This window comes from Melospiza melodia, chromosome 3 (genome assembly GCF_035770615.1).
Source record: "Melospiza melodia melodia isolate bMelMel2 chromosome 3, bMelMel2.pri, whole genome shotgun sequence".
Taxonomy (NCBI): Eukaryota; Metazoa; Chordata; class Aves; order Passeriformes; family Passerellidae; genus Melospiza; species Melospiza melodia.
Genome location: NC_086196.1, coordinates 41,205,055 through 41,219,116, shown reverse-complemented (window position 1 = coordinate 41,219,116; position 14,062 = coordinate 41,205,055). Strand labels below are relative to the sequence as shown.

Below are 14,062 nucleotides of genomic sequence, written 5' to 3'. Positions count from 1 at the left end.
CCTATTTTTGACAAATGCATCCTCCAGATTTGATTAAACTTTATTCTGGTTGTGAATATCATCTCCTAAGTCCATTTAAAAACCTGTGCAATTTTGCCTACTGGCACAGATTAACCTGCTTTTTCAGGGTGCTGTTCCATATTGCCAGGAACCCCTGCTGCTCTGAGCTGTGGGACCAGTACTTCAGCTCTCAAATGTTGTGCATCTCCAGGAGCATTTTGGTTTCCATAGATATGTGTGTTTGGTTCATCATTAGTTTGTAAGTGCTCAATGACCTCAGCAACTCTGTTTGTATGTGTGTGCAACATTTTCTCTTAATACGAGATTGTTTTTGTTTCTGGAGTGCTTATCACCATAACAATCCTCCCCCCTCCCAAATGATCTGTTACAACACTCCCTTGATTTATGTATGCATTCTACATCCAAAAGCCTTTGTGTGAAGGATGTAAAGGTCAGGTGAATAATCTTTTAGAATTCTGTCTTGTCAATGGATTGTCTAAAAAATTAGTCACTTGTTACATCAGCTAAAAATACAAAATCCCAGCGGGTTGTGGCAGCTGTTTCCCATATCCGTGAGATTTCAGCATTAATCATCCCATTCAGGTCAATTAGTCTTCCCTAGCACTCAGTCATGCACATTTTTGATTGCTCATAACTGCTCCTAAGACAAGGGCCAAGTGTGCTCAGATTCCCCCGAACTGCTCTCTCTTCTCACAAACTGGATTAGAAGGAGCAACCCTGCAGCCAAGCTCACTGGAGATACTCAGGTGATTTTAGTGAGCAAAGATTTAGGTTGCAGCTTAATACAGACTGATAGATAAACAGGAGTACAAGTTTTCTTCCTGTTGAGAAAAAGGCATTTTAGAAACCTTGCAATTATCTTGAGAGCATTTAGGAAAATCTAAAAGAAACCAAAATATTTTTCCTATTTATTTATTTAAAATTAGAAGTAATTAAAAATGGCGAGATGTGGAACCAAAACCCAAAAAGAAACACAGGGAAGGCACCAGAATCCAGGGTAGTAAATGAATTTTAAAATTAAGACATTTAGGGAAGAGTATAGATTTAAAAAAAAAAAAAAGGGAAGAGGATCGACTAAAAAAAATAAAAAAAGGAGAATGATGAACCTGTTTTTCCAGAAATGAGAAGCCACAGGCTGGTGTCAGACAGCAGTGACTGACTGATTTTCTCTCTTTAAAAAACATCACTAGGACAGGGTTATAATATGGGCCATGCATAAACTGAGGTTAGAAGTGGGAAGGTTTCTAACCATGGGAAAAGTGCAGCCTTCCACTGAAAATAGCAGGCTAGTACACCACCTTTTTTCACTGTTCAAATTTCTTGATCATTTCAGGAAAGACACCTGGAATATTTTTGATAAAGAACAGGCTTCCCACACGCGAGGCCTCCTGTAGACTGTTGTGTATGTAAAATGTTTAGAGTTCCCCCTTATCTGTGATGCACTTAAGAGGTTTTGGCTTAGGAAAGTACATTCTATACCTAACACTTCAATGAAAGTGCACAGACATGTTTTGCAGTGTATTCTGAAGCTTATTTGACTGGAAAATGAAGTTGCTGCCTCCTGGACATGAGGTCTTTAACTTCATTTTATTAACCTGACACTGGATATTCAAGTTAAGAGAAGAAAAGAATGGCTTATTTGTTTGATTTTATGAAATTAATCCATGAACCACAAACATCACCAAGTTTCTACAACCATCAGTTAAAACATTTTTAATTAAGCCACCACATTCGAAACGAGTGTCACATACATTAATATCACTTGAAAGTAATTAATAACTTTTTGCAATAGCTTTCTCTGGAACACTGAAGTTGTGTAACATGCTGGTTATGCTTCTACCCCTCCCAGTACATTCAGAGCCAAGTTTATTTTACATTAGTCCTCTTCTGACAAGTTATGCCAATGCTTATAAAAAAAGCATACAAAAGACTTAAATTATGCTAATCCTGATTACCATATTACCATACCATCTTCCCTGTCATTAGGAAAGGTGTCCATTTTCTTACACTTTCTTCTCTTTTTCAGCTTTAGTTGGGCAAGGGTTTTCCCCACTTGAGATTCTCTGCTGTCTTTTGAATTCAATAGAAGTAGGTACTATCATTTCTTATGATAAAATCTACACAGTATTCCCCACCAGCCAGTACTGTACAGAAAAGGGAAAAAAATTTAAAAGGACATATTTGCCACAGAACTCTTATTTGGCAAGAATCATAAATACAATTGATTGTATATGCTACAACTGAGCTCACAACACAATTCTGAAATCTGCAGACATTTATGCTCTGTAAAGTTATAAAATACAGGCCTAGAAGGGACCTTCAGGAATCACCTGGCCTCTCTAAATCAGGATCACATGCAATATATAGCATTATCAATTTGAAAAAGGTGTTACAAAATGGAAAGCTATACAATATATAATACAAGAAATACTGGGCATTGCAAAAGATCAGTTGTAAATTACTTTAGCTTTACAGTCTGTTGGTTAATGTTTTCTAAGTTCTATTTTGTACATGTGCATGAATACACATAGCCACCACTTACCCTCTCCTAAGTACCAGGTTTATGAGAGTAAGAAATAACACAGAGAAACATGCAGCATTTGCTTTCCACCCCACCTATATCCTCCTCAGTCTGTCTTTGCTAAAGCTACTTCCCCCATAGCTGGAAGAGGAGTTCAAAAAATGAACTTCTTCCTTCTTCCCCAGCTGAACAAAGCCCTGACAAAGATTACAGACCGTACTTAAATCTGCTGTAAGATGCTGCAGGTCCATGACCAACACAGACATGGCTACACCTCGCTGGAATATTTATTTGGAGCTGCTGGCTGCAGAAACACAAATGAGGAGCCAGCCAGATTACTCCAACACTGATGTCTGCATGAAGTTTACATACGTATATTGCTCACAGAACTGCCTTTCTATTTCTATCTGTTACCCCTACTCACTCACAAAGCAGCCTAAGTTTGCTAAACTCTGAGTTACCTACAGTGTTAGAAACCTTTGGAGGTTTTTAAACACCTTATGCTAAAATTTCCCTCCAAAGCGCATTGATAATTAAAACACTGCAACTTTACAAAGGTGGACTAATAGAAGAGTTTATGTTTCTGCTCAAAGATACTTTCTAAATCAGCATCCCTCATATACCATGTAAAAATGTATGTAGTTTAGCATCTGAATCCATTACAACACACATATGTGATTCCATCACAAGTCCTGCTGTGGCCACAAACCCACCAATGTTACATTAGCCACTCTTATGTTACACACGCCAGCTCCACGCTTTGGAGGAGACCTTGTCCAACAGCACCAATTGGTGGAAAATAAATTTTAATTTTATTTTCCCCTTAATTCAAATAGCTAGTAGTCAACAACAGCCCAGTAACAGGAATGAGAAGATTTTTAGGCAGCAGATGACTATGATAGTATCACAGAAGTTTCTTTCTTGGGACTGACTTTGACAGAACAAAAAGCATTCATTGGAAGGCTGTGTTTTTTCCTAGCTCCATTCAAAGCAATTTTGTCAGAGGTGAAAAAAAAACCTATCTCATAGGACACACTAATGGGTTGTTTAAAATCTTTTTTTTCCTTTCTACACTTAAAACACTATCATCTATATTCATAAGAAAATATTTGAATAAAATAAGGATGACTCAATTAATTGGGAGGGGAAGGAGCAAGCAAACCACCCGAACTGAATTGACATGAAAATATGTAAACAATACTTTGGGAAAAAGCTATTTGGATTAAGATGCCAATGTTTTTCCTAATTTATTGCCAGCCACAGTAAGAAATACACTGGCAAAATAAGGTGAGTTTTTTTAGTCTCCTACAATCACACCAAATGTACATCAGAGGTGCTCCTCTGTTTTGACAGTTGACTGTACTTGGACTTAATCTTTCAATTTAAGTATGGTGCTCTCTCTGGGGAGGAGTAGTAATAGGTAGGCTTGATGTTTCCCAGGACTTCATCTTCCCAGTTGGGGAGGCAGCAGAAGAAGAAAGCACAACCTATTACAACAACAGTGCTGGCCCAGCCAAAACCATAGGCCCAGCTGAACATGTTATCTCCTGTCAGTGGAATGTCTTCTGTGAATTTCACTGGGTAAATGACCAAGCCAATGATCTGGAATGCAGCTAGAGAGAGGAGAGAAAAGAAAGAAAACCAGGAGTAAGTTAGAGTGAACATATTACGGTTCCCATTAAGAAAAGGTACCTGGAGATAAGTGCACACTTAAGATATGTAAGGATTAGCTTCAGACCTGCAATCAGATCTGCATTGTTACAGAGGTATGTGAGTTCTGTCCCAGGCAGATCCCCACGCCCATGTGGCTGCTGCAGCGCCTCAGCTGCCATTGCCAGGTTGCTAAGGCACATACCTGCATGCTGTGACCAGCCCTGTCCCACAGCCAGCACCGGCAACCCTGCCCAGCCTGTTACCTCCCAGAGCCCTGCTCCTCCTCCTCCCATCAGAAAGGTGGGAAGCACCCACAGCTTTTAAGTCTTTTAAGTCTTAGCAGGTCACATGAAGGGTCAAAGGTGTTGGGCATCCCCATGAATTGCTTTTGGGAAAGTGAGAACTGACAAAGGCCACTGGAGCTTCCCTACCCATTGGGCTTTCAGAGCGCAACTCAGCCTTCCCTTGTTTCCCACGAAAATGAGTCATAAACCAGATAAAGACAGCTAATTTCATAAGGGAGGCTCCATCTAGCATGTTTTTCTGCTGATGCCTGTTTCACACTTAAAATAACCTTGTCTTTGTGCCCAGCCTTACCAACAACAAAGAGCAGGCCTCCAATTCCTCGCACAAAGTTGAAGCGGAGGATCTCGATCGAGAACGCGATGACTGCAAGGGCGAAACAGATGACCAGGATCACAAAGCCAACGAGGTATGTGGCAGCTGCTGCTCTCCCCCACCCTTGAAGAGAAAACAAGGAAGGTATTACACGCAGCAGTACTCTCCTGTAGGTCATTGCAGCTCTTTGGGTTCCTTCATTCATTTTTTATTGAAACCCTTTACTGTCAGAAGCATGTCCTTATGTCAAAGCAATGCTGAATGCCTGCAAAGCACACAGCTGCAGAGCAGGGGGCACCATCACTGCTGGAGCAGCACAGGACTCCCTGCCTGATAACTTGTCTTGCTGAAAAGGGGATAGAGTGCAGCATACAAGAGAGATAATACCTTCAAACTATATGTGTAAGACACCCACAGACATCTGAGCAGATAGGGCACACAACTGCTGACAATGTCCTTTATCACTACAGCTCCTGTTCAATATTCAAGTTTACAAAAGCACTTCCATGCACAGGGAAGTGTGAAAGCCACAGGAGATAACTGCTGGGAAATAATAGTGCTGTCTGCATAACACTTGTTTGTTTATGACAAGAATAGGGCATGTGGAGCAAAATAAGCATGACCAAAAAGAAATAAACCTGCAATCGCTGAAAAGATGACAAAAGAATGTTCTTGAAAATAAGTATCTATTCACAGCTAAAATGTAGCAGGTGGAGGAGAAACAGCAAAATCTGAGGTAAAAGTTGATGAATCCTCTTTGAATCATTACTTTGACATTTGCTGGAACAGGGTGTATCAAGCTACTTAGTATCAAGCTACTGCACGCTGGAGAGGCTCAGGCATGAAGCAAGGGCTGTATTCCAAAGGAGCAGCCCCAGCATCCAGAACCCACCCGACACAGGCAGGGCCAAGGCAACAGTGGCAGGAAAACCTCCTGGATAAACAGCCAGTGATTCTGCTTTGTCAGTAACATGGCCTTGTGAAAAGCCCTCACACACCTTGTCCTCTTCAGAAACCAAGCAATTTAGGTGAGCCCAGTGCAAACAACTACAAGCAAAAGTGTTCCTGCCCTGGAGGCAGGATACCTGCCCAAAAGGGCTAAACCATACTGGCTAGTGCTTTGTTTTCCAGTCAGCTGTCATCACAGTTCAATTCCCACATCTACATATTGTGGGTTTCTACTTTCACACACTCAGACAGAGGTAGGGCCAGATCCTGAGCTCCCTCTAATGTAGGAATAAAGAGGCCAGTGAGATCTAGGTCAGAACATGAAAAAAAAATGCCTTTCATCATAGCTGTCCATTCCAACACAGTTGAAGTGACTTTGGAGATGTCCTGCTTTCAATGTAGTCTCCATTCTTTCTCTGCAATTTTCTGTCTGAAAGCAAAGCATTGTTTTACAGCTATTTTAATTAGATCTGTTCGAACTGGTTTCTTTATTTCTAATCCAACAGCAAAAGTAAAATACAGCAGTAAAATACATCAACCAAATCTTGCCAAAACTTCCAACTAGCACCACTGCTACCTGAAGGCAAAAAAAAAAAAACTGACACAGAAAAGATAAGGAAAAGTCTTTCTTTCCCCTTTCCCTTCCTGGAGCTTCTCAAGACAGTAAAAACTTCTCAAATTTCTTCTTCTTCAACTAGTTGTGCATGTCTCATACTCCTTCCCTGAGGGAATGCTGAGGGGAAGAAGTGGGGAGGAGACTGATAACGTCTGGAGTGTAGAGCTACGTCAGTGGTTTGATAAAATCTTTTCACACAAAATATTCTCTGCCATATCTAACACAGGTATTGAATATTGTCTCCACAATAGGATTTCTTTAGTGATAAATAATATAAAGGGATATGTAACCATTACACACAGCCAGCTCAGGAAAACCCATTCAGATTAGATGATTTAGACAAGGTTTTATCAATATTTGCCTTATTAAGGAAAAAACAAAAAACCAAAAAAACACAACAAGAAAGAACACCAAGTTACCATAGCATATTCCCTTTCAGATGCATTATTTATGCTGACAAGATGTAGGAGGAGAAATCTGGCATCTGTTTGATAAAATTTAAGTTGTGAACTCAAATACACCTGCACATTAGACACCTTGAGGTTTAGAGCAACACAAACACAGCTGGAGGAGTACAAGGCAGAATGCCCACAGTGCTCTCTCTGCCATTTTCATATAATCTGTACTGTCTTTACAAGCATAATAAGCTTTTGGGTACGGGTCAGCCCAGGCTCCGCTCACAGTGATTGATTTTCTTGTCTCTGGCAATAAGAAAATGACAACACATATAGCTGCAGGAAATATCTCGTCAGGAAGATTAATATCAAGCTCAGCTTTGCCTCAGGTCTTCAGAAACAAGGCAGCAGTAGGTAACACATCATGAAACTCAGTGATTTTGTGCTCATGTGTGACAGAGCTCAGTAATGGTGACCCAGGACCTTCTGCTCTTTCTTCAGCAGGATTATCTTTTTCAACAGCTCTTTGCAGCAGGTTGATGCTGACAAGACCTGATAAGATTGAGTCATAGGTGCTGCCCACAGCACTAGATGGGTGTGCTCTGGGCTGGGTGAGTGTAGTCAGCCACTGAACCATCAGCCAGACACTTGAACCCCTGCGGGAATCACAGGACTTACACTTAATTTTTGAGATTTCTCTTACATTGTGTATATATGTAGGTCTCTTGATAAGTGACTGATGGGAGAGACTGGGATGGGAGGGTGCACCTTTCCCAAGTATAGGGTGCAGCCCTGGGATTTTCCTTATCCACATGACCTGTTGCCACCCCCACCAGCAGGGAGAGTTTTCACCAGAGGGGCTGCTGCAGAGCCAAAACTGAAATTGCTGCTTTTCCATGAAGGATCTCCCTCATCCCCACACCAATCAAGTCAGGCTTTCCCAGCTCCTTTTCCTCCTAAAGGCTTCTGAGAGCTGACAGGGTCCCCACAGGCACCCAGCTCTCCTGTCTTTCTGAAAGATCCTTCCCCTACAACTCCCAGCTGCCAGGAGGGGAGAGGTGCACGTTGACCCTCTCACTGTTTGCTGCCATAAGAGCTGGAGAGACCTGTTCACAGTCAGAGAATGACAGATTAGGCCCATTTTCTATATGATTTATGCTCAAAAGTACCTTGTAATCATAAGATATTTAGCCAGAATTTAAGCTTTTCCATAAAAATAGAAAATTCACAGACCCATTCATTTGTCAGAGAGAGTATTTCTTGTGCAAAATAAACATAAATATTATGTATGTTTATGAAATCAACCAAGAACACCACAGTGATTTGGAACTGCATAAATAGAAAGGCAGAAGAATTGGAGAGCAGAAAAGCAGAGAAATAGTTGGGGATATTAGTGTTTCCAGGTCAGCTTGGCCTCAAAGAATAGTCAAGTTCTTTTCATCTAATCAGCAGAAGAGTATTTATCTATTAGGTGATGTTGAAAGAACATTTAAAAAACAACTGTTCAGAAGGTCTGTAATTATTACGAAGGCTTAAGAGTTTTATTACATAGCATTACATTACATTAATGATTACTATGGGAAGGAACTAAGCTGCAAATGTTATCATGCAAATAACTAGGAGGGGTCATGATTACTAAATGTTAATGATGCACACCAGTAATATGATGAAATTAAAAGAAAGCAAGCAACAGCGCCTTAGCATTAAGTGTGTTTCCTGACTTCATCTGGCCATGCCTCGGTGTCACCAGGGAGGAGGTGGAATCTCTACAGGCTAAGAAATTTAAATCTAGATTTCTCTTTAGAAATCAATAAAAGGGCTGTGAAAAGAGTCTAGCAGGAAGATGAACTGCTACAGGATTTGAACTAACAAGACTGTCATATTTGTTCATTCACTTCCAGGAGCCGAAGCTAGTTTGTTAGCTTGTGAATAAGTAGAAGCTTTTATCACAACCTGCAGAGACTGGCCATGTTTTTGCAATGCAGCTGTAATATTCTTGTGTATGTAAATGGCAGTAGCAATCCTTGCTTGGCCTCAAGAGCCCATTACACAGAATGTCCAAAAATATTGGACTTTTTCGATGTCATAAAGGAGTAGTGGACTGCAAGCAAAAGAGCAGTGTCAGCACTACTTTCTTGCTCAGGTAATGTGTGAACTTCCACGGTAGCATGACTGGTGAGAGGAAGCTATGTGCATACCCACCATGAGCACAGAGGACCCCAGAATCCAAGGTTTGCTGGGAGGGCAGGTTGGAAATTAATACTGGGAATCACAATCTGTTTTGGCTTTAGGAGCGCAAGAAAAGCAATTACTAAACTACCAAAATATTAAATGCAAGTCTTCAGTTGAGAGCTGAGGCGAGGCACAATCCTACACATTTCCAGCTTTTAGTCTCTGGACTGTTAGCAGCAGAAGTGTGCCTGCTCAGGAGCCAGCAAAGTGCACTGGCAGAGACACCAGCCTCACATTTCACTGGGATCTCTTACCAGGAAGTTGCAGTAAGTGTTTTCTGGGTGTAGGCAGGGACGCCAACTGCTACACCTTTCCCATCAGCATTTCCCAAGTGCCTGCACTTGCCTGACACTACACACGATGTTACTTTGTCTTGAATGCATCCTGGTGTTTGTAAATCAGACAACAGTGTGCCTGAAAAGAGGTGCATTGAAAAGGTAAGCACACACCTCGCATTCCTCCTTTATTTACCAGGCCCCTCAGTGAAGTCTTCACATGCACTCAGTTTCACCAATAATCTGTGGTATCAAAGTCCATGCCTCTCGGAATATAGGTACAGTGGCACAGCTCCAGTGAAACATGATTCACAAAGGCTGGGCTCCTTTTTTTTTTTTTTTCCTGGCACTTACTAAGGACCCAGAAAAATGCTTCCCTTTTTCTTTGTTGGATGGTACATATCAAATGAATACCAATTGGCTCTTAGTGTTGAGTTAACCTAATGAGGTTACCTTTTCTGCATATGTACACACCCATCTTTTACAGTGTTAATTCAAAGCAAGGTCCAGTCATTCAGAACCAGAAGGGTGCAGCCACCCATAAATATTGCTCCTAAACTTACAATCTCATCACTATAAAGACAATCGTCCTTTCCAAGTTACACAGTGCGAATAATCTTTGTCATAGCTGATGGCTTGCTGATATGTTTTAAACACACAGTCAACAGCTAAATCCTGCAATGGTCCAGACTTAGTCATCTTGAGTCATATTCTAGTGCACTGCAGCACTTCTGCGTTGCAACATTTTGATAATACATAGACACTGCCAGCCAAGGCACTTCCCAGACACAAACCAGCACAGAACTCCAAACAAAATCCCTTCCCTGTCTCCCTGCCACATGACATCCTACTCTTCTTTGTCCCTTTCACTTTTTCCCCCTCATGTGGTATTTACAAATGTGCATTAAGGAGCTATGCAGTTTAGGAGACACCTATTTGCAAATCTTTGTTTGTCTTTTCCTGCCCCATTCCCCTCATTTAAAATAAGTGACTTGCCTGCTTTTTTTTCTACTTCCTCACACACATGCCACAGCTCAATTAAGAATTTGTCTAATGGCAAAATCTGTTAATGGAGATCCACTCTGAAGTCTTCATTTCATCAGGAGAGGTGCAGGATGGTTAGTGCACAGCAATTATTGTATGCAAAACACAAGTTATGCATCTCAATTAGTTAACCTTTATTTTCCTGCTTCAGTGCTATAAATGCCTGCTAGGCATTTTTTCCTTTGTAAATGCCCTCACCTATTTTGACAGTAATTGCATTAGCATAGAAGAAAAGAAAACAAAACAAATCAAACCTGAATTCATGTGTTACATCCTGTCTCTAGATGCAAATACTATTTGAGTAGACAGTGGCATTGATGTTATGAAAATTTGAGAACAGGCAAATTCATATAAATAAGCCAGGGATTTAAATAAGTTTGGTTTAAATAAGCCAAGACATAAACAAGTGAAGTCGAGGATGCTGTTCTTCTGTGTCAGCCTGTTAACAAGGAAAAAAGTGCAGAAAACTGCTTTTGTCCCACAGTGCTGAGGGCTGACGCAAAGCACACACCCATCAGTACTCAGGGACGTGTAAAGCCGTGTCACTACAGGAGAAAACAAATTCCAGTGGCTGCACTGTATTAGCACTTTTCCCCTGTGCAATGCAAATTTCAGCAACTCTGCACTAGCTTTTCTTCTCTGTCTGATGGGGTAGATGGATATTTTCATCTCACGAGCCAGATTTCTTCTACCTGCAGTAAGGCTTGAAGTCATCGCCCGGCTGAGAAACAAAGCCACTTCTCTTACAGCATACTCAGGATTTAGCTTGCGCATGAGTGCTGCAATGAAAAGCTTCTGGAAGTGAGTCTGCCGTGCTCAGGCAGCAAGGGATCTGCGCAGGGAAACAGTCCCAGCTCTCCCAGCTGAAACACACCCTTCCAGCCCCCCAGTCCCTAAAGAACCCTCATCCAAGATCTTAAGGCGGGTCTGCTTATTTGTCCAGAAATATTTTGTTTGAGGGAAAAGCAGATGTAATCAGACCCACGTGTCCTAGCAATAAAACAAAAAGTCCCCCAAAAGACCTAGAAACTGAGAGTGTGCAGTAAGAATGTTACAGTGGGGATGCCAGATACAGAAGCAGCTAAACAAGTTAAAACAGAGGCACACTTATCCCTGATTTAGGCCCCAGTGCAACAGAGAGGTACAAAGGAAAGAGCATTTTTTTTTTCCTGCCTTCGAACCCACATCAGACCATTTTAAGCTGCGGATCAGGAGGCATTTTAATAGCTGCACTCCCTTGGCCAGGAGGGTTATATTAAGGTGCTCTCTTCCCCTAAAGGGTCGGGGAAATACCATTTCACTGCTCTCCAGGCATGGTCCTGCATGGAGGTTTCCACACTGGCCGTCTGACCAGGGAATCCGGTGGCACAGGGAGGGAGCAGCCAGGTAAGGCTCTGGCACCTCAGGGGCAGCAAACACACAGACTTGGAGCCAGCTGCTATCTTACTTTGGTTGTAAAATAACTTGAGAAAAACCCGAAGTATCAACACCTCGGCTTCTCAGTGTTGTACCGATTAAAAAAAAAAAAAAAAAAAAAAAAAAAAAAAAAAAAAAAAAAGTCGCTCAGGAGTAGTCTAGCCCTGTGTTTCGGCGCTGGTTTAAGCCCCGAAACAGCAGGATACTCCATTCCAGAAAGCAGCCGCTCCCCAGCAGAGTTAGGGGCGGTCGGTAGCCTGGCACCGCTGCCCCGGTTCCGCGGCGGGCCCCTCACTCACCGTAGTCCATCAGGGACTCGCAGTTCCAGTTGAGGTCCTCCTCGCCCCGCGTGCAGCTCTCCCACAGCGACGCTTGCTGCACGTAGGGCTCCGACTCGGACTCCAGCCAGCCGCGGCCCGCCAGGGCGATGATGCCCATGATGATGGCCAGGCCCAGCAGCAGGGGCAGGAGCCACCTGCACCTCCAGCAGGCGAGGCCGCACACCACCATCGTGCCCGGCCGGCGGCGCGCCCAGCGAGCCCGGGCGTCGCGGGTGTGGTGCGGCGGGGACGCTCCGCCGGGACGGGAGACTGCGAGCGGGCCGGTCCGAGCGGGGTTTTAAGGCGCCGGGGAGGAGGGAGTTCCACCCACATTCCTCTGACTAAGCCTGCCGCCGCCGGCAGCCCCGACCGGTGGGGCCGGCGGAGAGCGCGGAGGGAGCGGGGCCCGGCCCGGCCCGGCTCGGCCCGGCCCCGCTCAGCCCCGGGCCTTCCCTCGACCCGCCCGGGCTCAGCCTCGCACTTCTCCTCCCGCTGTCCGCCACCCTCCCGCACCCGCTGCCTCTCCGCCGTCGTGGCACAGACACCGCAAAAAAAACGCAACCGCAGCGAAACCCTTGCGGTTCTCGGGGTTCCACCAGCCCTGACTTCCTCGTGGGGGCTGGAGATCATCGTCCTCCTCTCTGATAGACCGACCAGCATTGCCCAACACTGATAATACTGATGGTGTTAGCCGCTGCAGGTACTAAAGCTAGCAAAAAGTTGCCTTTGCGGTTGACAAAAATAAGAGACACCTTAAAGAAAGGTGTCATTTGAGGATGGAAATATGACATTATTAAGTAGGAAACCATAATTTGTTTCACGTCACACTCAGCGTTAAACAAATGCATGTTTCCTAATGGCCATGTTATGAGCGTTTCACTGCACTTGTGCTCTGGCTTCCAAGCAGGCTGTTCTGGGCACTGGACAGAGCCCAGCAGTGGTACTCAGGACCCATCTGCCCTGATCCTTTCCCATTCCGTGTGTGGAAATGCACTGCAAGATGCCAGATGACCAAAAAGAATGTTTCCCCATCACATGGCATGAATGGCACCCAAAATTTTGGTCATAGGAGAAGCACTTCTCCACAATAAGATATCTACATTTCCATTGTGTCACTCCATTGCCCAGTATCAAAGCAAACTCATTGTCTGAGCAGACACGTGCTCAGGACAGGACTAGAGAAATGTGTGTTTTGGGCACACAACTCACACACATTTGATTGAGTCCTGGAGCCGCTTCCAGGCCTCACCAAAGAAGACATCAAGAAGACGAATCTCTGAGATATGAAGGACTGAAAATAATAGTGGGTGAGGGGGATTACATGTGCTTCATGGAGAATGGGAGCATGTGAGTTCTTGTTGGACTGTATAAAATGGGATTTGTCACACCTATGTCACATATAATTAAACTGTGCCCAATGCCAATTCCTCAAGAGATATTCATGGGAGGTGTCCTGTGAGGAGTGACATCTGAGTACTGACTGCTGCGAAATATTAGGGAATGGCCTGAGATACTAAAATCAGAACAATAAGATGATATCACTATAGGCAAGCTGCAAAATTCACAGGCAGGGTACCTCATATCATGTGGAGTTTCACCAGCTCTCTCAACATCCTTTTGATGTTCATTCCCACTGTTCAGACTTCATTCCAAAATCATAATAAAGTAGAGCCATAAATAAAATTTGCCAGAACTACTTGCAAGCCTATGTCATCAGCACACAGGTTTTGCATGCTGGAGAAGCAATGGCAGAACTGGGCACTATGATCCCTTTTTGTCACTACAACAGAACTTCATTTTTGCAGTACCAAGCAGTGATTTTCCAGCAGTCTCACTATCAGCCCTCAAGTCACCTCAGAAGGAGATTTCTGCTCAGAAGCAGAAAGTATTTTCCTCAGAAATTCTGCAGAAAGTACTTTCTTCAGAAATTGAGCACTGTTGGAAAAGAAATGAGAGTAAATTTCATCCCCTGATGAAATGGACCACTCAGGAAAGTGCTGTCT

The 14,062-nt window shown here is 43.3% G+C and overlaps 1 protein-coding gene across 1 annotated transcript; it reads right to left on the bottom strand.

The window, feature by feature from the left end:
- Positions 1–1,719: 1,719 nt before the first annotated feature.
- Positions 1,720–12,264, bottom strand: PERP (p53 apoptosis effector related to PMP22). The gene is made up of 3 exons (XM_063151462.1): positions 12,039–12,264; positions 4,793–4,936; positions 1,720–4,155 (listed from the first exon to the last, which is right to left on the bottom strand). Exons 1-3 carry the CDS (start codon positions 12,247–12,249, stop codon positions 3,920–3,922), a joined length of 591 nt encoding a protein of 196 aa, XP_063007532.1. The 5' UTR covers positions 12,250–12,264; the 3' UTR covers positions 1,720–3,919.
- Between the last annotated feature and the right edge of the window lie 1,798 nt (positions 12,265–14,062).